Here is a 21,562-nt window from a genome sequence, read left to right on the forward strand (position 1 = left end):
TCCCTGGAAACTGATTGGAAAGAGGAACACCGAGAGATTCCCGAGCGCTGGGCGTGGAATCCCAGCTGGAAGCCATTGGCACTGCAGGGTCAGCGCTGGGGTGCCCACAAGGATGGAATTCTTGGGGGATCTTAGGGCCAGAACAGCTGAGGGGGTGAGTTAGTGAGCAGAGGTGGCAGGACCTACACAGCAGGTACCAAGGACAGCCAGGACGCCCGGGCTGCGCTCAGCTCCCAGGGACAGCCTTTGCTGGGGACAGCCCAGGGCAGCAGGGTTTGTTCTCCCACGGGGCAAGAGCAGAGCTAACACTGAATGAAATGGGGGCTCTGGAGGATGCAACACCTCCTCCCTCAGCGCCTGCAGCCCTGGAAAACGCTGCCTCTCCAGGGCAGGGCGGCACAGAAGGAAAACACAGACGCAGCTGGAGCGGATCCAGTTTGGGAATCCAGGCACAGCCCTTGCTCGGCGACACCGACAGCACGCAGAGCAAAATTTCCTGGATGAAAGGGCTCAGAACTGCCCTCTGTGCTGCCTCCAGTCTTTGGTAATCTCAGAGGGACACCACAAACGAGGGACACTGGTGCGGCTCAACCCAAAAGCAGGGAAATCCATGGAGAAAGGGCAGCATTCCCAGCCAGAGGAAACATTCAGCTTTCAGAACAAGTGTAGTGGCCTGGGCCTGCTCTGCCCTGCTTCCACAGCCCAGGGGAATCCGGAATTCCCTACGGACTACACTGGGGTATTGCACTTGGCAGAATGTAGGGAGCTACAGAACTGCCCCTTCCCAGACCCAGGGGTTCCTTCCCAACGGCTCCAAGCCCCCTCTTGCATCACCCACGGAGAGGCAGCTGAGGAGCCAGGAGCAGCACGCGTGGGGTGGGGAGGCTCCACTCCTGGGGGCAGAGTCCATCAGAAGGGTGAGGCAGCTGCTTGGGAGGACTCAGCTCTGCAGGATCGGGAATTTCTCACTTAGGGAACGGTTAGGCTTCCAAATTCAAAAAGGGGAAAAAAGAAAAAAAAAAAACCAATCTGGGGACAACAGGAAGAAAAACCCCAACAAACGGGCGAGTTCCCAGCTGCAGGAGCACGCGGGAGGCCAGGCAAGAGTGAGCTGCTCTCCGTGCACGCCGGCCACCGAGCCACTACCTCTCGAGGCCGGGGCCGTGCTGCAGCTTGCGGAGCAGGATCTGCGTCAGGTCGAAGGTGGTGAAGCTGATCCCCACGGCGATGGGGCCCTTCACCCAGTTCATGCTGAGCCCTTTGTACAAGCCCCGGACGAGTCCCTCCTCCCTGACGATGTCCTGCATGGTGAGCAGGATGGAGCTGTAGGTGTGGCCCAGCACGCCGGCCGTCTGCATGCGGCGCCGCACCACGTCCAGCGGGTACGAGGCCGACTGCCCGATGAGGCCGGCGCACGCCCCGAACAGCAGCCGCTCCGGGGGCGAGGGCTGCGCCTTCCCGCTGTGCTCTGGGGGGACACACAGGGGGCTCCTTGGAATTCGCTCACAATTCGGCGTGGGGGGGTGGAGGGCTCCTTCCTGAGGTTTCGTTACCCGGGTTTGTCTGCCCACAAGCTGCTCTCCCGAGGTTTCGTTCCCCAGGCTGAGCTCCCTCAGTTTTGTTCCCCAGCTTGCGCTCCGAAGGTTTTGCTCCTCAGGTTTCATTCCCGAGGTTTTGTTCCTCGAGTTTTGCTCCCCAGGTTTTGTTTTCCCCAGGTTGCTCTCTCAAGGCTTTGCTCCTCAAGTTTTGCTCCCAAGGTTTTGTTCACCAGGTTTTGTTTCCCGGGTTTTGTTTTCCCCAGGTTGCTCTCCTGAGCAACTTCCCCCAACTTTTGGTCCCCAAGTTTTGTTCCCTAAGCAAAATTATTAGAAAGGGTCCCCAAATCACTAGAAAAGGTCCCATGAAAAGAAACCCCGAGTGATGTCACGTTTACTGACAGTCACAGGCACAACTCCCAAGGTTTTGCTCTCCACTTAGTGCACAACCAAGTCCTTCTGCACCCAGAAATTCCCCTTTTCTCCTCCACAATTCAGGCCCAGCCTTCCTGCAGCTTTCCTTGTTCCCAACCCGGAGCTGCACAGACCCCTCCACGCCAGGGCCAGGGCTCCAGCACCCCAAACCCTCCAGCACCTCCCGGGTTTACCTGCGTGCACTTTCTTCAGCGTCTCGTAGGTGAAGAAGCTGAGGCCAGCGTAGGGGATGACGCCCAGGATGGTGGGTGTGAAGCCCCTGTACAAGGTTTTCAGCCCCTCCTCCCGGGATATCCGGATGAAGACGTGGACAATGCTGCTGTACCTGCCGTGGGGACACGGGGAGAGCAGACCTGCGCTGGTCAGCGGCTGGGGTGCTCCCAGCAGGGCTCCCTGATGGATTAATTGGTAATTAATTAAGCTCCGAGCTCATCGGGCAGCTCAGACGGGGTTTTGGCTCTCTCGGGTGCTCCTGGATCCAGGTGGGCTCCTGAACCGATCTCCCAGTATCATCTCTCCCACATCCATGCCTCTGGACGTGCTGCTCACACCCTGGGGCTTTATCCCACCAAAGCCTCCCAGCAAGAAATTACCCAAAAAAGGGCAATACAACCACACGGCCTTATAAAAAAACTCAAAAAGTTGTGTATGAGGCACTTACATCTCCTTGGGTGTGACGGCCATGCGGGCACGGACCATGTCCAGGGGGTAGGTGAGCATGGCAGCCGTGGTGCCAGCCAGGGAGCCGGCAATGAAGCGAGGGAAAGGCGTCAGTGCCCTGGAGTGGGGTGAGAGAGGAGATCAAACGTCACCTGCAGCTGCAAATCCCACCTGGCTGCTGGGAACGGCACTGCTCTGCCTGCCGGGCATTCCCAGCCATGCCACAGGGAAAATCCGCAGGGAGAGGAGGCTCAGGGCTCGGCTGGAGCATCCCCTCACAGCTTCCACCCCGGAGCTTCCTCCTCGAAGGTTCCACCTTGGAGCTTCCCCCTCACAGCTTCCCTCTCGGAGATTCCATCTTGGAGCTTCCCCCTCACAGCTTCCTTCCCCCCGGAGCTTCTACCTCCAAGGTTCCACCTCGCAGCTTCCCCTCACAGCATCCTCTCGGAACTTCCCCCTCAGAGCTTCCCCTCACAGCTTCCCTTCAGAGCTTCCTCCTCAGAGTTTCCTCTCAGAGCTTCCCCTCACAGCTTCTCCCTCAGAACTTCCACCGCAAAGCTTCCCCCTTGGAGCTTCCCTCTTGGAACTTCCCCTCACAGCTTTCCCCTCAGAACTTCCCCTCACAGTTTCCCCGTTGGAACCTCCACCTCAGAGCTTCCATCTTGGAACTTCCCCTCACAGCTTCCCCCTCGGAACCTCCACCTTGGAGCTTCCCCTTGGAGCTCCTCCTCAGAGCTTTCCCCTCACAGTTTCCCCCTTGGAACCTCCACCTCAGAGCTTCCATCTTGAGGCTTTCCCCTCACAGCTTCTCAGAGCTTCCATCTTGGAGCTTCCCCCTCAGACTTCCCCCTCACAGCTTCCATCTTGGACTCCCCCCCTCAGGACCCCAGCAGCATCCCGAGCCCCGCTGCCTCTTACTTTCCCTGGAATCCGTAGTAGTTGCCCAGGATCTGCTTGTACTCCTCGTGGGCGCAGAACTGGATGGCGGCGTAGGGGATCACCCGCACCATGGTGGCCGAGTTCCCTCTCCAGAGGCTCCAGAAGCCCTCGTTGAGGTAGGTGTGATAGATCAGCCTGTACGCTTCCTGAGGGGATAAACCACCCGTGGGGAGAGGATAAACCACCCGTGGGGAGCAGGAGAGGGGATAAACCACCCGTGGGGAGAGGATAAATCACCCATGGGGAGCAGGCCGAGGGCAGGGAGAGGATAAATCACCCATGGGGAGTGGATAAACCACCCGTGGGGAGCAGGGAGAGGGGATAAATCACCCATGGGGAGCGGATAAACCACCCGTGGGGAGCGGGCCGAGGGGCAGGGAGAGGATAAACCACCCGTGGGGAGAGGATAAACCACCCGTGGGGAGCAGGCCGAGGGCAGGGAGCCGAGCCCACAGTTTAACCCCTCCAATCCCCAGCCCACGGAGCTGCCACAGCCACCCCAGAGCCTCCCTGGCACATCCACGTGCTTTAAAACGCAGTTTGTGTGGGATAAATGGATAAATAAACAGAAATTAATTAAAGGAAAATAGCAAAATTGCACTGTGCACTTGTTTTACAGAGCATTTCCGTGCCCAGATCTCAGAATCCAGCGAGGGCAGAGTGAAGCTCCACGCAAGAGCAAGGAAGGATTTTTAGATCCCAGCCTGCCTCATTTCCCCTCTCAGGGAAGGCACAATCTGCACAAAACCACTTCCCAAACCCAAATTCATCTCCCTGGGGCCAGGCAGGAACATTTGGATCACACACACCACGTGTGGAAAAGCTGGAATGCACAGGGGAAAAGCACTCAGGAAGCCAGGAGAGGGATCAGATCCCAGATTTAATCCCCTGTAAATGCTGGAACAGCTCCTGTGTGGCTGGGGAAGGGAATGAGCACTAGAAACGGTCCCAAGGTCACCAGGAAAGGTCCCAAAATTATCAGGAAAGGTCCCAAAATCACTACAAAACATCCCAAAACTTAGAAAAGGTCCCAAATCACTAGAAAAGATCCTATAAACACAAAAAAGGTCCTACAAACACAAAAAAGGTCCCCAAATCACCAGGAAAGGTCCCAAAGCCACTAAAAAATGTCCCAAAAGACAAAGGCCTTCAGAGCAACAGCAGACAGACATCACCTCACCTTGGCAGAAAATCTTTTTGAAGACACTAAAAATAAAAACAAAAGCAAAAAAAAGAAGATTAGGGCTTGCACGATGTAAAAATAAATATTAACCCACAAATCCCTAAATAAGGGATAAATAAACAGGTGTCTTGGCTAAAGGGATAAAAATAGAAGGAAAAGAATGAATGCAAGAGGAAATAGAGATTTCTTTGGTGCCTAAATGCTCCCATAATTTAGCACAAAAGTCCATTTCTTCCCCCCGCTGCCTGTTAGGGAAATTCAGTTTGTGCAGAATAAATGAATAAATAAAAACAATTAATTAAAGAACAACCATCCAAACTGCACTGCTCACTTATTTTTCAGAGCATTTCCATGCCCAGATCCCAGCCTAATTCCAGAACCCAGCGCGGGCAGAGCGAAGCTCCACGCAAGAGCAGCTCCATCCAGCCAAACTCAAATGAACTCCCTGATTTTTATGATTTTCTCCCTTTCCCTTGCATCCATCCGAGGTGACAGCCCCTCCTCATCCACGGCAGGCTTGGGGAGGCAGGATTTGTTTGGCAGCTCTGCCAAAGGAAGGGAAAACCCCGGCTGGAAAGCTTTAATGAAACGCGGCTCCAATTAAGGGGCTGCTGCAGCTCCCGGGGCTCTGGGAGCCTCTCGAGTGTATCCAACAATTCCATGCAAATCCGTTTTCCCCCACTGCTGCTCCTCCGTGCAATTCAATGCTTTTATTTGGAATTTTTCTCTTTTTTTTTTTAAGGAATAAAAACTACCTCGATGAACAGCGATGGTTATCAAGGCGGTTTTGCTCCTCAAAAAATTATTAAAAATAATAAAATGGTTGAGTTGTGGGTAATTTATTGAGTTTGGGATGGGAAAGCTCATCCACCCCTCTGCCATGGACACCTTCCACTATCCCGAGCCCCATTCCTAAAGGCATCACTTTGATGATCCAAAGATATTTTCCTTCCTCACAGACAGGGAATAAAACCCTTTAGGGCAGCAAGAACCTAAAAAACCCCACCAGATCCCAAGAAATTGAAGATTTTAATCCCATCCTTTCCAGCCCCTGGGATGGGCAGAATCCACAGGGATTTTTATTTTTAGGAATGTGGCCTGCCCAAAGTCCAGGGGATCCCCTGGCTCATCCCCGCCCCTGGTGTTTCCACCCTGAAATGAACCTGGGTGTGTGGTTTGGGTGGGAAAACCCAGAAATTCGGGTCCCAGGGGCAATCCCAGCCCCCCTGATCCACATCCCAGCAATTCCAGAGCTCCCTGCTCTGCCCAGAATGAAAACCATGTGAGTAGAAATCAATTCTAAATCAAACGTCAGCCGGGGATTAGGCTGAGCTCAATTCACTTAATCTGGGACGTCACCAGGCTTAAAATTCTTGGCTTTCCCCAATGTCCAGCGAATTAAAGGCCTGCGCTGTTCCCTTTGGGATAACTGGAGGAATTGCACTGCAACAGATCCCAAATCCCCAAATCCCCAAATCCCGCTAAACGCGGGGACATTCCCTGTTCCGCTCCGAGGAATGGCATCTCCTGTGACACCTCGGGGCTGCAGAGCACACACACCCAGGCCTGCAGCAGCCTCTCACTGCGGGGACAGCTGACACAATCCAGGTGCTCCCACAGCCCCATTCCCTTCCCACGCCTCCAGGGCAAGGAGCCCGATGAGCACAAAGGGCTCAAAGGTAAAAACAACTTGGGGAAAGAGCCCAGAGGCCCCACCTTGGAACATGATTTTTGTCCTGTCCAGAGGAGCCACTGCAGTTTTAGCCACAGCCCCAGCCAGAGCCCCAGACATCAGGGAGTTCAGCACTTTCTTCTTCTCCTGGTTATCCTGGGAAAAAAAAACAAAAAACATTGGATAGAGGGGAAAAAATGAAATAAATCAATGCCACAAGGAATAATATTTCACCTTTTCTGCAGCATTCCCCCCAGGGCCAGGATTTGGGTCAAAATGTTTCACTGAGTTTCCAGCACAGTGAATTGCTGGTTGGACTGCGAGGCAAAATTCCAAGCATTCCTCGTGCATGTGTTGTTTTCTCCCTGTTATTTCTCTTTCTTCTCCCTCCCCACGATTTTTAGGCATGGGCAGAAGGGAAGTTTCTGGAAGAGAAGCACCCGAGCCCTATTCCCACACCATTCCCAAGCTCCTGAGGGCAAATCCAGGCAGTTTTCCCCCTCTGATGGGTGGAATGAGAGGGATTTTGCTGCTGGAATTCCTGCCACAGCTCATATTTATAAAATCAGCGTTTTTCTCCCACAGAGAACAACAACAACAAAAAAAAAGCCACAAAATCCAACCCCGTGGAGATTGTGGAGTGAGAACAAGCCCAGGCTTGATGCGTGAACTTTTGACACTTTGTGGAGGAGTTAACATTTCCCTTGTGTTTCCCAACCCCAAAGTTAATGTTTATGACCCAAAAGCCCTGGGTCAGCTCGATTCCCCCTCCCCAGCCAAGGCGAGGTGAACTTCAGCCCCAGATTTGGGTTAAACCCCAGCCAGGCTGGGAGGCACCTCCCTTCTCCTGAGGCTGCAGGAGCAGGGAAAGCCCGGAGTGGTGGTGGGGCAGCCTGCCACTGCAGCCTGGGCTGGGAACGGTCCTGTGGCACTGGGAATGGTCCTGTGGCACTGGGAATGGTCCAGTCTGTCACTGGGAACTGTCCAGTCTGGCACTGGGAATGCCCAACCCCTTCCCAAGGGGATGGGAAGGTCTGGATCTCCTCCCGCCCCATGGATTGCACAAATGCTGCAGCTTTTGGGAGCCCAGAGCTCAAATTCCAGACTGGTTTGGGGTGGAAGGAGCTGAAAATTCATCCCATTCCACGGGCAGGGGCATCTTCCACCAGGGATCCTGCCCTGGGAATTCCATCCCAGCCGGGAATTCCCTGCCAAAATCCCACAGCAATTCCCCCTTTCCAGTCTGAAGCCAAGCCATTCCCTGGGTCCTGTCCCTCCACCTGGAGCCCTTCCAGGCTCTGGGAGCAGCTCCAGGCTTCCTCTGGAGTTTCCCTTCCCCAGCCTCGGGCACCTCCAGGGCTCCAGGGGCTCTTCAGCTGCTCTGGGAATTCCACCCCATTCCCTCCCCACCAGGAATTCCTGCCCAGTATCCCACCCATCCCTCCCCTCCGGCAGTGGGAGCCATTCCGTGTCTCCTGGAATTCCATCCTTCATCCCAGCTCTGTCTCCACGCTCCCTGTGGCTCCTTCAGGCCCTGGGAGGTCACAGTGAGGTGACCCCGGAGCTTTTCCAGGCTGCACAATCCCAATTTCCCAGCTCTTCCCCACTGCTCCATCCCTCTGATCATCCTGGAGCCGCCTCTGGAGTGGCTCCAACCCCTCCAGGACCCTCCAGGTCCTTGCAGGGCTGGCTGCAGAACTGCAGCTGGGAGGGGTGAGCTCCCTCCCCGGATGCCCTGCCCTCACCTCTGCAGGAATCCGGGCTGTGACGGGCTCCACATCCCTCTGGAATTCCACTGCGCCTTCTCTCACACCATTACCCATACCAGTCACACTTCCACAGGCCAGGAGAGCTCCAGCTCCTAAATGCGACCCAAAAACCAAAGGAAAAATGTCAAAAATGGGAAATATCCCAGCGATAAAGCACAGGCACGGGGAGTGACCCACCCAGGGCCATTTCCAGCAGGAAATTCCTCTCCCAGTTCCCAGGAGAACGGCATTTCCAGGATGCTTTCCCTTCCTTTAAGGTGTAAACGGATTTTTAGGGGATGCCAGATAAAAACTGTGCCATTCATATCAACCCGTGTCACCCTGCAAAGAACTCAGCTGAGATAAAACACAAAAAAATCATAATTTCCAGGGAAAAGGAGCAGATCCTGCCCTCTCCAGTGAGCGTTCTGGTGGCTGAATGAGACACTGGGGAAGGAAGGTGGAAATTCAAAATATCCACAATTTCCAGGGAAAAGGAGCAGATCCTGCCCTCTCCAGTGAGCGTTCTGGTGGCTCCTTGGGACTGCTGACTGAGACACCGGAGAAGGAAGGTGGAAATTGAAAACCCTCTGGAAAAAAGGGAAAAAATAGTGCCAGGAACGAGTGCCCAGGGCTGGCAGGAGCACGGGGGGGTTATTTTTGTGCCTCACACGTGCCACGAAGGCCATTCTGGATGTGCTCTGCTGCCTTCCAGGACTCCCTTTCCTCCCAGCGTGGTTTGCACGGGATTTTCCTGCTCTGAGATGTCCCAAACCCAACCTGCAGGAGGAAAGGTCGGCCTGACCTTGGCTGCAGAGCACAGATGAAGGAATAATTCTATTTAAATGGAGTAATTTGCTTTTTTAGCTCTGGCTTTCTGGTATTTCTGCCTGTTATGCTGCAGCTCGTTCAGCCTGGAATCTCCAGGGCTGGAAAACCCTGCGGTGGCCCTGGAGCTGCTCCCAGAGGGGACAAAAATCCCTTTTCTAAGCCACCAAGCTGCTCCAACAGCCCCGCTGCGGAAGGTGAAACCCTCCAAGGAATGTTTTATTAGGAAATGCGAATTCCTGAACTCAGGCCCTTCTTGCCCCAGCAGCTCCCTCCCTCCGAGGCCCGCGAAACCTCGGGCACAACATTTTGCTTAGTGGGGATAAAAAAACCATTTCCAGGCTCTTTTTTCCCCCTTTTTTTGACAATCTCAGGTACTTTGTGCTGTCAGCACCTTTCAGACGTGCTGACCTGCTTTTTCTCCCCTCATAAATTAACGGCAGCCCTCATCTCCAGGCCTGGCAGCAGATTTCAAACACAAAGCTCAGCCTGGCTGAACTCGGGCGTGACCAATTTGGGATGAAGGAGCCTCATCCTGGCTCCAAAGCGGGGAAAACACACCTGCAGGCCTTTAATTAGCCCAGAATTAACGAAGCTTCGGGTCAGGGAGGACTTTTGGGATCATCTCATCCCACCCCACACCTGCCACCACCTCGAGCCGCTCCGACCCGGCCTCAGGATGGGAATTCCATCCCCACCAAAATTCCTTCACACAGCCAGAATTCCTTCCCGATTAATTATCCCAGAATTAACGATGCTTTGGGTCGGGGAGGACCTTTAGGATCATCTCATCCCACACCTCAGGTTGTTCCAACCCAGCCTTGGGCACCTCCAGGGACGGGGCGGCCGCGGCTCCTCTGGGAATTCCCTCCCCACCAAAATTCCAGAACTCCTCCCCACAGCCGGAATTCCTCCCCAGTGCCACCCTGCCCTTTCCCCGTGTGAAGCCTTTCCCCTCTCCTGCCTCTGCAGGCCCCTGGAAATCTCCTCCTCCCTCCGTTTTGTCGTCCCCCCAAAGCTTCTCCTCTCCCCAAAACTCTGGGAGATTCGGGAAGCCCCAAATCCAGGGATTCCCCACCCCGGAGGGTGCTCGGGGAGGGACAAGGGCAGGTGTCTGGGGTTCCACAGCCCCAGGAGCTGAGCAGCACTGCTGGAGGAGCTCCCTCACCCCACAGCCACAAAAACCCCAGCGGCAGAGCCAGAATCATCATTGATTGCTCCTAATTAATCCTAATTCTTTCTAATGCCTGCAGTCACTTCCTCCCCTCCTCACTCCTCCTCATCTCCCAGGCCCGGGACACCTCGTAGTAGAATTCCATTTTTTTTTTTGGGCAGGTGCAGGTCTGATCCCTGCCCTGCCTGCGATGAAGGAATGTAGGCCACAATATCAGATTTATCCTGCCAGAAATAACCCTCCTTGCCCAAAACAGCAGCGGCGCTGCAGGGCTCGGGAACGCAAAATTCCACCTTTCTAAATGCAACGATTGGGAAAGAGGGGCCTGGAAGGAAATTTGCCAACTTTAAATGATGAAATCACGGCCGGATTTATTTTTGCATGGAGATGAGATGAAGTGACTCCACGATATTCCCATTTTTCCTGCTCAGCCACATTCCTTTCTATGTTTAGGGGCTGAGCCTACAAACAGCTGTTGATGTGCTCCACTTCCACCCCAACGGGCAAGGCAGGAATAGCACTTCTGGATTATTTTTATCCCCTTTCGCTGGATTTCATTTCGGACTCGGGCTGGCTTCTGAGCCCGGGGTCATCCTGAGCAGGAGCTCACGCTGCAGCCACGACACCCGAAAACCACCTCCCAGTTCAGCCTGGGATCAACGTGTTGGTGCCAGCTTGGAGCGCCTGGGAATAGTCTGGATAACGGGAATAGTCAGGATAATGGGAATAATCCAAATAATGGGAATAATCTGGATAATGGGAATAGTCAGAATAATGGGAATAGTCTGGATAATGGGAATAGTCAGAATAATGGGAATAGTCAGAACAATGGGAATAGTCTGGATAATGGGAATAATCTGGATAATGGGAATAGTCTGGATAACGGGAATAGTCTGGATAACGGGAATAGTCTGAATAATGGGAATAATCCGAATAATGGGAATAATCTGGATAATGGGAATAGTCAGAATAATGGGAATAGTCTGGATAACGGGAATAGTCTGAATAATGGGAATAATCCGAATAATGGGAATAGTCAGAATAATGGGAATAATCTGGATAATGGGAATAATCTGGATAATGGGAATAGTCTGGATAATGGGAATAGTCTGGATAATGGGAATAATCCAAATAATGGGAATAATCTGGATAATGGGAATAGTCAGAATAATGGGAATAATCCAAATAATGGGAATAATCCGAATAATGGGAATACTCCGAATAATGGGAATACTCCGAATAATGGGAATAGTCTGGATAATGGGAATAGTCTGGATAATGGGAATAGTCTGGATAATGGGAATAATCCAAATAATGGGAATAGTCTGGATAATGGGAATAGCAGAATAATTGCTCCTTCCCACAGCCAAAATTCCTTCACACAGCCACAGAGCCATTATTCTGATTATTATATTACTCTGATTATTCTGATTATTCCCATTATTAGATTATTCTGGTTAATCCCATTTTTCCCAGTGATTTAGGAGCCAGCAGAAGGAACCTTGGCAAGGGAGAACAGAGTGATTATTTATGATTTTCTGGGAAAAAAATAAATTGAAATTTGATTGTTTTCTGGAAAAAAATCGAAATTTTAATTTGATTATTTTCTGGGGAAAAAAATTCAATTAAAAAATAAAATAAAATAAAGATAAAATAAAATAAATAAAATAAAACAAAACAAAACAAAATAAAATAAATATAAAATAAAATAAAGATTCAAGTAAATCCACAATGAAACTCTTGGGGTTGCCAAATTCACCTGTCAGAGGATTCCTGCTGAAATCCAACCCCGGCCCCTCTTTCCTCAGGTCCCAATTAGGGAAAATAAAATAAAATAATAAAATAAAAATAAAAATAAATAAAAATAAAAATAAATAAAATAAAAATAAATAAAAATAAAAATAAATAAAAATAAAAATAAATAAAATAAAAATAAATAAATAATTAAAGTTAAATGCACCTGAAGCACGGGAGGAGCAGCCAGAGCTCCACACACACACTAAAGGTGATGCAGCTTCCAACCCCACTCCAAATCAGCAGGCAGGAGGGAAAAACACCAAAAAAGGGGAAAAAATCCATAAAAACACACAGGAAAAATGGGAAGGAAGCCCATAAAGACACACAGAAAATGGGAATAAATCCTCAGCACGGCCCGGCCCGGCACGGCCCCGGGCACCGCCGGCTGCACCGAGCCAGGGAGCCGGCAGGCACAGCGGGGACTGGGCACGGGTTTCCGTTGGTTTAATTCTAAATAATGCCATTGTCTAAATAATGCCTGTGCAGGGCAGAGCCCTCCTGTGCCCCTGGATCTGCCCCTCGGAGCAGGGACTGTGCAGGTTTGGGTTGTTCTAATTCCAAATAATGCCACTGTCACCCCTGTGCCCCGGGTCTGTCCCTCAGAGCAGGAACTGTGCAGGTTTGGGTTGTTCTAATTCCAAATAATGCCACTGTCACCCCTGTGCAGGGCAGAGCCCTCCTGTGCCCCGGGTCTGTCCCTCGGAGCAGGAATTCCGCTGCGCCTGAACTTCAGCTGCTCGGGGATGGAAATGAACCAAAAATCGCATTTCTGCTCTGGGGCGGGAGGGGACAGAGCCCGGCCAGAGCGGGGGCGGCAGGGCAGGGACAGTGGGACAGGGTGGACAGGGACAGTGGGACAGGCTGGGCAGGTGGCAGGGCAGGGACAGGGACGCTGGGACACGCTGGGCAGGACAGGGACACTGGGACAGGCTGGAAAGGTGGCAGGACAGGAAAAGGGACACTGGGACACGCTGGGCAGGTGGCAGAACACGGAGAGGGGCTGGCAAGGTGGCAGCAGGGCAGGATGGGGCCAGGAAAGTGTGGGAAACAGGGAAAGCAGGGGCTGGAAAGGCAGGGAAAGCAGGCAGGGGAAACAGGCAGGGGAAACAGGGAGAACAGGTGGGCAAAGCAGGGGGAATGGAGGGGAAAGGGAGCAAGGAGGGAAACAGGGAAAAGGAACCGGGGGGAAAGGGAGTAGGGGGCAAAGGGAGCAGGGGAAGCGGTGCCGGAGGAGCACAGCCGTCACTGTTCCCCTCGCTCGGCCCTCCCGGAGCCGTCCCGGAGCCGTCCCGGAGCCGGGCCGGGCCTCCCGCGCGGTGCCGCGGCCCGGAGCGAACGCAGCCGAGGCCGGCGCCGCTGCCCCGCAGCTCAGCCCGGGCCCGGCCGCCGCCGCCGCCGCCCCGCGCTCCCGAGCGCACCGAGGCGGCCGCGCCGGAGCCGCGCGGGCCCGGCGGCACGGGGTGACCCCCGGGAGGCCGCGGCAATGTCACCCGGAGCCCCGCGCCGCCGCAACGCGCGCGGCCGGCAGGGCCTGGGCGGCCGGGCCGCGGCGCCGGGGCCTCGGGGCCGCGTCAGCGCCCGCGGCGGCGCCGCCCGGGCCGGTCCCGCACTCACCGGCTCCGCCGCGCGTCCGCCCCGGCCGCGTCCGCCGCCGCCAGCCGCCCCCGCTGCGCCGCGGGAGGCGGGGCCCGCCCCGGGGCGCGGCCAATCGGCGCGGCGGGGGCAGAGCCGGGCGCCGGGGATTGGGTGAGCGGGGAGGATTGACAGATGAGCCGGCCAATGGGATGAGGGAGGGGCGCGGTAAGGGGCGGGGCGCCGGTAGCGGCACCGGGCGGGCGGGGAGCGCGGCCGGGCCCGGGGAATGCCCGGGACCCCGAACGGCCCCGGGGCACCCCCGAACGGCACCGCCGGGACCCCGAACGGCCCCGGGGCACCCCTGAACGGCACCGCCGGGAGTCCCGAACGGCCCCGGGGCACCCCGAACGGCACCGCCGGGAGCCCCGAACGGCCCCGGGGCATCCCCGAACGGCACCGCCGGGAGCCCAAAGAGCCCGACCGGGCACCCCGAATGGCCCCAGGGCACCCCGAACGGCACCGCCGGGAGCCCGAACGGCCCCGGGGCACCCCGAACGGCACCGCCGGGAGCCCCGAACGGCCCCGGGGCACCCGTGAACGGCACCGCCGGGAGCCCCGAACGGCCCCGCCGGGAGTCCAAAGAGCCCGACCGGGGAGCCCGGCGATTGCCCGGCTCGAGGAGCGACAGTCCCGCCCGGTTCCTCCCTGCAGCACCGGTGCGTGGCGCGGAGATCCCGGCCGTTCACACCGGGGAGCGCTCGGGGATCCCATCCCGGAGATCGCGCACGGCCCCGGGGTCCCCGCGGCCCCTCAGGGCTCAACCCCCGGGCGGTGGCGGTGGGAGCTCAGCTCCAGCGACTCCCGGTTAAGGGAAATTGAATCCGGCAGGGAACGCCCGGTGTGACCCTCCTTTGGGGCTGCTTTCCCCACCCCAAACCCACCATGAAGGCAAAGCTCGGGAGCCTCAGGCTGCACCAAAGCCGCTGCCCTCAGTTCTCATCCTTCTGCACCTTCGCCCCAGCTCTTGGCCCCGCTGGGGGCCCTTTCAGCTGGGTCAGGGCAGTGCCCAGAGCCTGCAGCCTCTCCCCTTGCCTCTTTAGCTGGGTCAGGGCAGTGCCCAGAGCCTGCAGCCTCTCCCCTTGCCTCTTTCAGGCTGGGATGGGGTCAGGGCAGTGCCCAGAGCCTGCAGCCTCTCCCCTGGCCCCTTTAGCTGGGTCAGGGCAGTGCCCAGAGCCTGCAGCCTCTCCCCTTGCCTCTTTCAGGCTGGGATGGGGTCAGGGCAGTGCCCAGAGCCTGCAGCCTCTCCTGCACGGGGGAGAAGCTCTGGAGAGCACGCTGACCTTTGCGATGCGCTGGCAGCCAGCAGCGGGGCTGCGCGAGCCTGCGGTCACAAACCCAGCACCGAGGCAGCTCCCAGCACCTTGCTTTTTTCCTGCCACAAAGAAAAAGGCTCTCCACACAGAGGCACGCAGGCCTGGACGGTTGGAGTGTTTTATAAGGTCACCATTTCTACAGAGAGAACCACATTAAAACATCCACTCACAAAACTGGCAGCGGCGCAGGAGGGCTCAGCACCAGGGCAGGGCTGGCACCAAGGCCTTTGGCTAAGCCTTCAGAGCCTTTGTGGCCCACAAATGCACAGTTGTGCCCCAGCCCACCGGGCTCTTGGCTGCTCAGTGCAGTGAAAGCGCTGCTGGATCCAGGGCAGTGCTGAGAGGGGACAAAGCCCGGCCTTCCCAGCGGCACAGCGCACTTTGGAACTCCCACCCCCACTGCCCTGCTCCTCTGAGGGAGCACATGAACTTTCCTCCTGGATGCCAACAGTTCCTTTGGATGTTATCCCAAATCTTTCTTTGCTTTTTTTTTTCCTTTCCTTTTTTTTGGGTTTTTTTGTTTTTGTTTAAAACGTTACGCTGGCGGAAAAATCCCAAACAAAGCAGCGACACAGGAGTGGGGTCAGCAGTGAAAGAACGGGGCCAAGGACAGAGAGAGCACATCCACAAACGCTGCGATTCCTCCTCCAGCCCCCGAGCAGGGGCACAAACGGGAGCCAGCAGCCAGGACAGAGCCAGCCCTGCTGTCACCGCGGGGTCGGAGCAGTGACAGCAGCCCCGTCCCATGCGCCGGGGGGAGCAGATCACCTTCAGCCACGAGATGATCCGGGCAGCCATCACCACACAGAGCCGATTTGCAGGCTGGGAATGCAGAAAGCCACTTCAGGTGTAGCTCCCCTGATCAAAGTTCCCTGCGGCCTCCCAAGGCTGGGTTTGCTCCGGTGTTCCAGCGGGGCTCGAGCAGAACCGTCCGCGCCGCGTCCCGCCGGGCTCCGGGGGCTCCGACGCTTTGGATCTTCCCTGCCTGCTCCCGGGAGGCTTCACTGGGCCAGGCCGCCCCTCTGGCCCGTCCAGAGCTCCCGCAGCTCCACCTGGCAGCCCAGGTCCCGCAGGGCAGCCCTGGCCACGTCGTCGCAGTCGCGGTGCGCGGCGCGCGCCTCGGCGATCAGCGCCTCGGCGCCCAGCGCCAGGATGGGCCCGCAGAGCTCCCGGCTGCGCGACACCAGGTTCCGGATCAGCATGCAGGCCTGCTTCTGGGGAGGGGCAGCACGGGTCACGGGGGCCATGGGGAGCCACGGGGGTCACTGGGGAGCCATGGGGGTCACTGGGGTTTGGAGGGAAGCCATGGGGTCACTGGGGTTTGGAGGGAGGTCAGTGGGGTCCTGAGGGAAGCCCAGGGGTCAGAGGATTTCCAAGGCAAGCCCAGGGGTCCGTGGGGTCCCGAGGGAAGCCCAGGGGTCCGTGGGTTTGCAGGGAAGCCCAGGGGTCAGAGGGTTTCCGAGGGAAGCCCAGGGGTCAGTGGGGTCCCGAGGGAAGCCCAGGGGTCGGAGGATTTCCAAGGCAAGCCCAGGGGTCCGGGGGTTTGGAGGGAAATGCAGCCATGGAAAGTTTTGGCATTGACAAAGCAGATCAGCTCAAGAGTATCTCCTGAGAAACCCAAACGTGAAATGCTGCAGAGAGCAGCAACCAGCTGTTGCCTGGAGGAATAAAATCCACGGATGTTACTCCTGCTGGAGTTTAGACAACCAGAGCTCTGTGCAAATCTCCAACACCAGCCAGGCAACACCAATTAATTTTGAAGTAACGCTAAAAATTCTCCGGTGCAGCAGCCCCACCTTCCCATGCTCCCTAAACCTTAAACTCCTCCTTCAGAAAACATTTTCTGTTTCTGAACACTCAGGAGAGCACAGAAGTGGACACAGAACTGGAACCTGCAGGAGAAAGCAGAGGCCATCTTGCCATGCAGGTGGCTGGTTTGACTCTGGAGGACGGGTGGCACAGAGCCCATCCTCGCTCTGCTCTTCCAGGAGGAGAAGGAAGGCCTGGCACAGGATTGTGGCGCTCTCAGGTGCATTTGAAACCTCAGTTATTCTGCTCAGGGTGACAAATGCAGGGGGCTGCACCGAGCCGCTGCCTTCCCAACCTGCCGGGATTCGACGAGTACAGGGGAGAAGCGATCCCAAAGGAACAAAGGCCGCGCTCCGAGGGACCCACCTGCACGGCCACCTCCCGCGGGTGAGCCTTCATGGCCCGCAGAGCTGCCGCGGCCCCGCCGCCCTCCACGATGACGCCGCAGTTGTCGGGCTTGCGCAGGGCCAGCACGCCCAGGGCGGCGCAGCCCTGCTCGCAGATCTGCAACACGGGGGGCAGCGCTCAGCTGCAGAGCTGCAACACGCGGGGCAGCGCTCAGAGCCACAGAGCTGCAGAGCTGCAACACGCGGGGCAGCGCTCAGAGCCACAGAGCACGCTCACGGGGCAGTGCTCAGAGCCGTGGAGCTGCAGAGCACGCTCCAGATCAGCTCCATCCCGCCCCAAGGGAGCTCCCAAGGGCCTGGGGGTACCTGGGGGTACCTGGGGGCAGCCTGAGGGCTGCTGGGGGTGGCCTGGGGGGTACCTGAGGGTGGCCTGGGGGTACCTGAGGGCTGCTGGGGGTGGCCTGGGGGGTACCTGAGGGTTGCCCAGGTGCTGGCTGATGGCCAGCACGATCAGCTCGGTGGCCCCGGCGTCCACGATGGCGTCTTTGACGTCGTCGTTGCCGGCCACGGCGCGGATGGCACCCAGCACCTGCTTCACCACGTCCTGCTCCGCGGGCAAACAGCAGCAGAGAGAGAGTTGGAGAGCTCAGAAAGCAGAGCAGAACATCCCCACGCCGTGCAAACGGCCATGGTAATAGCAGCTACAGCAACTCCAGCCTCAGTCACGCCCCTGCTGCTCGAGGGACCCTGGAAACCTGAGCCAGGCCCTCACGAGGCTTACAGAATCACACATCAGCCTCTGGGACCTGAGCGTCTAAATGCTTTGTTTGAAATCTCTTTTTGTTTTAAAATCTCATTCAGCTTCTCTGGGAGCAGGCAGAGTGCTGCTGGTGGGCACAGGGCACTCTGAGCCAGAAGCTCACCAATTTCACCTGCAGAGCATTTCACTCTGCCAATTAGAGGGGTTTCAAGCCCGACTGCAGCTGGATTACTGCACAGGCTGATGTCACTGCCGTGCTTCCTGGAAAAATCCCTTGGCCAGGGTTTCTCTCCTGGGAAGCTGGGGAGCCTCAGAGAAAAAGGAAACAATAATTATCTGATTGCTTCTCCTGTGCTCTGCTGCTTTGGAGTGTGGCTGCAGATCGTTCACCCAACAGGGGAATTGTTTTTAGTTATTGGCAATCGTGGCCAGGCTGTGCCAGACTCTGGAAGGAGTCAGCAGTTTGCATTCGTATCTTTCAGCCTTCTGCCTGGATCCTTCCTCTACTCTTTAGCAAAGTTTAGGATAACATTCTTTAATTTAATACCTTCTAGCACCATGAAATAATAAACCAGCCTTCTAAGAACGTGAAATAATTAGTCAGTCTTCTAAGAACGTGAAATAATAAACCAGCCTTCTAAGAACGTGAAATAATTAATCAGCCTTCTAAGAACAGGGAGCCACATTCCTTCATTCCTGCTCCGTGTGGGGAGCTCAGAAAATGCCCCAGGCTGAGCTCCCTCATGGCCGTGCACCTCAGAGCTGAGGATTCTCAGCCCATCCCAGCCCTGCCCTGCTCACCGGGTGCTCCATGCAGTCAGCCAGCAGAGTCACCATGAAGTTTAACCCCCCCAGGTCCACGATCTCCTGGCAGAACTCGTTCCTGACCGAGAGGCGAGACAGCGTGGCGCAGAGCTCGCTGAGAACCCCAGAGTTATCCGTGAAGGCTGCGGAGGAGAGAGCAGGGATGGAGTCATTGCTGCACAATGAACGGGGCTTGCTTTGATTAATCACCAGGAAACATCTCGTTTCTGGTGTTAAAACATCTCATTTAACGTGTTCAAACAGGGGAGATGACACCTGCTCACTCTGCTCTGGCCACAGCCACAATGTCTTCTCTGGGCCCTAAACCTGTAAACGCTTCCTAAATACCCTGAAAAACTGCTCTGATCACCTGGCTGCTGCACAGGTCAGCAGCAGCACCACGGTGGCACTTCTTGGCTCTCTCAGGGCACATTTCATGGATGGAATTAAACCCCATTTGAGTGACAATCCTTGAATCAACTCCGAGGAGCTTCACATTATGACAATGAGAGAAGAAATCAGACAATGGGAGAGAAATCACAAGCGATTCCTGAGAAAATGAGAGAAGAAATCACAAGTGATTCCTGAGACAATGAGAAAAAATCTGAGATGATTCCAGAGAAGAAACCACAAGTGATTCCTGAGAAGAAATCACGAGTGATTCCTGAGAAGTGACAGAAGAAACCACAAGTGATTCCTGAGAAAATGACAGAAGAAATCACAAGTGATTCCTGAGAAGAAACCACAAGTGATTCCTGAGAAGTGACAGAAGAAACCACAAGTGATTCCTGAGAAGAAATCACGAGTGATTCCTGAGAAGTGACAGAAGAAATCACAAGTGATTCCTGAGAAAATGACAGAAGAAATCACAAGTGATTCCTGAGAAGAAACCACAAGTGATTCCTGAGCCCACGGGAAGAAATCCCAGCTGCTTCCCCACCGGGATGAACACCCCCAGGCTCCTTTTACCTTTGGCAGCCTCAATGAGGACTCTCAAGCCATCGTTCTCCAAGACGATCATCTTGGCGTGGTCGTGGGCGTGACCGAAGGGCACGCGGATGTCGTCGTCGAACGTCATGACGCGGAGGGCCGAGGCCGCCGTGCCGACCAGCTCGGCGCTGCCGCCGTGCCGGGCGATGGCTCCGGTGAGGACGGGCAGGACGCCGCCCTTGACAAAGGCCTGCCGGTTGCGCTCGTGCTTGAGGCAGGCGCGGCGCACGCAGCGCACGGCGGCCAGCGTGGCCTCGGCGTCGTCGCGCCGCTCCCGCAGGCTCCGCAGCAGCAGCTCCCGCCCCGCGGCGTCCAGCAGGTCCGGCTGCCCGTCCAGCAGGGCGGCCAGCGCCGAGAGGGCCCGCAGCAGCAGGTCCCTGTCCTCTGCAGCCAGCCGGCAGGCGGACAGCACGGCGGCGTAGGCGCCGCTGCGGCCGGCCAGGCAGCGGGAGGCCGGCTGCTCCTTGCACTGCGCCGCCAGGGACGACAGCTGCTCGCGCAGCCGGGCCGCGTCCTGCTCCGCCACCGCTCTGCCCAGGCTCTCCAGCGTCTGAGGGACACACCAAGGGTCAGCCGAGCGCCCGAAGGGCGCGGGAGGAACGGCAAGCTGCTTGCTTTGAGGTTGAACACGGGCTTGGGGTAGCGGGAGCGGCGGCCGCGCGGTTTACGGGGCTCGGGGCTCGCGCACGGGACCCCGGGGGGACGGGGGCTCCCTGTGCTGCCACTGCCACGGCCCCGCCGGGCACCGGCGCCAGCCGGGCTGGCTCTGACCAGCTCATTCCAGCTCTGCAAGTGTCCACAGCCTGGCCGGACACAGCTGGGGCTGAGCGGCACCGATCCCCACCGTGTCCCCAGAGCCACATCTGCCACAGGGGGACACCCCCGGGGATGGGCACCCCAAAGCTCCCTGGGCAGCCTCCCCATGGGGAAACCCCCCCTGAGCCTCCCCTGGCACACCCTGAGGCCGTTCCCTCCTGTCCTGGCCCGGGAGCAGAGCCCACCCCTCCTCAGCCACACGGAGCCCACCCTGCAAAGAGCACAGAGCTCCTGGGATGTTTTACATCTGCAGAAGAAATGGGATGAACTGCCTGAAGAGCCCCCAGAGGAACAGGGCCGAGGCAGAAGATGGCCTAATATTTATATTATTATTGTTATGTAACCCTGAGAGAGAGAGCAGCAGCTTGTGCTCCTACCAGCAGGATCTGATGCTTTTGCCTCTGCCCGTTCTCAGAGACAGGTCTCACAGCTTTCACAATATTGCTCAGGTCCACACCTAAAAGGGGAAATAAAACCAAGTTTAGTACTGGTTCCAGGATAACTGGTGTCAAATAAACAGCAGCAGTTCCAGTTCCAGGGAAAAGCTGCCAAGGGAACCCCAGAGAACAAAGATGAACTTGTGAAGATGCTGAAACGTTCCCTTCTGGCTGTAAGGTCAGATTCTGCCTGGAACAAAGCTAGATGTCAGCTGAGGGGGGAAAAAAGAAGGAATTTAATTTCACTGACCAAATTTTGCCCTCCAGCTTCCCTCTAAGCAGTTTTAGAATCACAGTTAATCCACAAAAGCAGGTCAGCATTAATGGTGCCTCTGCTCCACTTCTCAAAGGCTCCTTTCCCACGCTGCAGGACGCCCCCGAACCCCGGGATCTGAGCCAGCCCAGTACCTTGGGCCTCGAACTGCTGCACGGCCTCCCTCACGGCCTCCTCGGGCTCCATCTCGAACTCGGTGATGTTCTCCTGCACGGCATCGTCAAACGTCTCCTGGGCGATCTGCCTGGAGCCCATGGCGCTGGCACGGGCTGGCACCAGCTCGGGGTGCTGCTGCTGGCAGAGGGCACGGCTCGTGTGGGTGCGAACCCTCCCGGCGCCCAGCAGAGCCCGAGCCAGGGGCTGGTTCTCCGCCGAGACAAAGGCTCAGAGCTCTGAATCCAAGACA

General features: G+C 56.5%; 2 protein-coding genes across 6 annotated transcripts; both read right to left on the reverse strand.

The window, feature by feature from the left end:
• Positions 1-938: 938 nt before the first annotated feature.
• SLC25A42 (solute carrier family 25 member 42) lies at positions 939-13,639 on the reverse strand. Of its 4 annotated transcripts, none has more exons than XM_038164018.1 (8): positions 13,586-13,639; positions 8,170-8,285; positions 6,469-6,580; positions 4,750-4,775; positions 3,549-3,715; positions 2,632-2,748; positions 2,144-2,323; positions 939-1,468 (listed from the first exon to the last, which is right to left on the reverse strand). In XM_038164018.1, exons 2-8 carry the CDS (start codon positions 8,245-8,247, stop codon positions 970-972), a joined length of 1,179 nt encoding a protein of 392 aa, XP_038019946.1. In that variant the 5' UTR covers positions 8,248-8,285; positions 13,586-13,639; the 3' UTR covers positions 939-969. The 4 variants fall into 4 exon arrangements, with proteins under 4 accessions (XP_038019946.1, XP_038019947.1, XP_038019945.1 ...); XM_038164019.1 differs by lacking the exon at positions 13,586-13,639 and adding an exon at positions 8,371-8,395 and having other exon boundaries at positions 939-1,301; positions 2,144-2,295; XM_038164017.1 differs by lacking the exon at positions 13,586-13,639 and adding an exon at positions 8,371-8,395.
• A 1,372-nt stretch (positions 13,640-15,011) lies between these two features.
• ARMC6 (armadillo repeat containing 6) lies at positions 15,012-21,421 on the reverse strand. 2 transcript variants are annotated; one of them, XM_038164011.1, is made up of 7 exons: positions 21,291-21,421; positions 20,823-20,902; positions 19,609-20,179; positions 18,637-18,782; positions 17,548-17,679; positions 17,095-17,232; positions 15,012-16,130 (listed from the first exon to the last, which is right to left on the reverse strand). In XM_038164011.1, the coding sequence occupies exons 1-7, from the start codon at positions 21,409-21,411 to the stop codon at positions 15,921-15,923; spliced, it is 1,398 nt and encodes a 465-aa protein (XP_038019939.1). In that variant the 5' UTR covers positions 21,412-21,421; the 3' UTR covers positions 15,012-15,920. The 2 variants fall into 2 exon arrangements, with proteins under 2 accessions (XP_038019939.1, XP_038019938.1); XM_038164010.1 differs by having other exon boundaries at positions 15,012-16,133.
• Positions 21,422-21,562: the final 141 nt, after the last annotated feature.

Source organism: Motacilla alba, chromosome 28 (assembly GCF_015832195.1).
Source record: "Motacilla alba alba isolate MOTALB_02 chromosome 28, Motacilla_alba_V1.0_pri, whole genome shotgun sequence".
Classification (NCBI taxonomy): Eukaryota; Metazoa; Chordata; class Aves; order Passeriformes; family Motacillidae; genus Motacilla; species Motacilla alba.

Bases quoted from the DNA above. Each gene is read 5' to 3' on its own strand.
- SLC25A42 (XM_038164017.1), bottom strand. The intron at 4,776-6,468 runs GTGGGGCCTCTG...TTTTATTTTTAG, and splicing joins GACAAAAATCATGTTCCAAG to TGTCTTCAAAAAGATTTTCT. The intron at 2,749-3,548 runs GTAAGAGGCAGC...ACCCCACTCCAG, and splicing joins TACTACGGATTCCAGGGAAA to GGCACTGACGCCTTTCCCTC.
- ARMC6 (XM_038164010.1), bottom strand. From the start codon at position 21,411: ATGGGCTCCAGGCAGATCGCCCAGGAGACGTTTGACGATGCCGTGCAG. The intron at 20,903-21,290 runs GTACTGGGCTGG...TTCCCCTTTTAG, and splicing joins GCAGCAGTTCGAGGCCCAAG to GTGTGGACCTGAGCAATATT. The intron at 20,180-20,822 runs GTAGGAGCACAA...TGTGTCCCTCAG, and splicing joins AAAAGCATCAGATCCTGCTG to ACGCTGGAGAGCCTGGGCAG.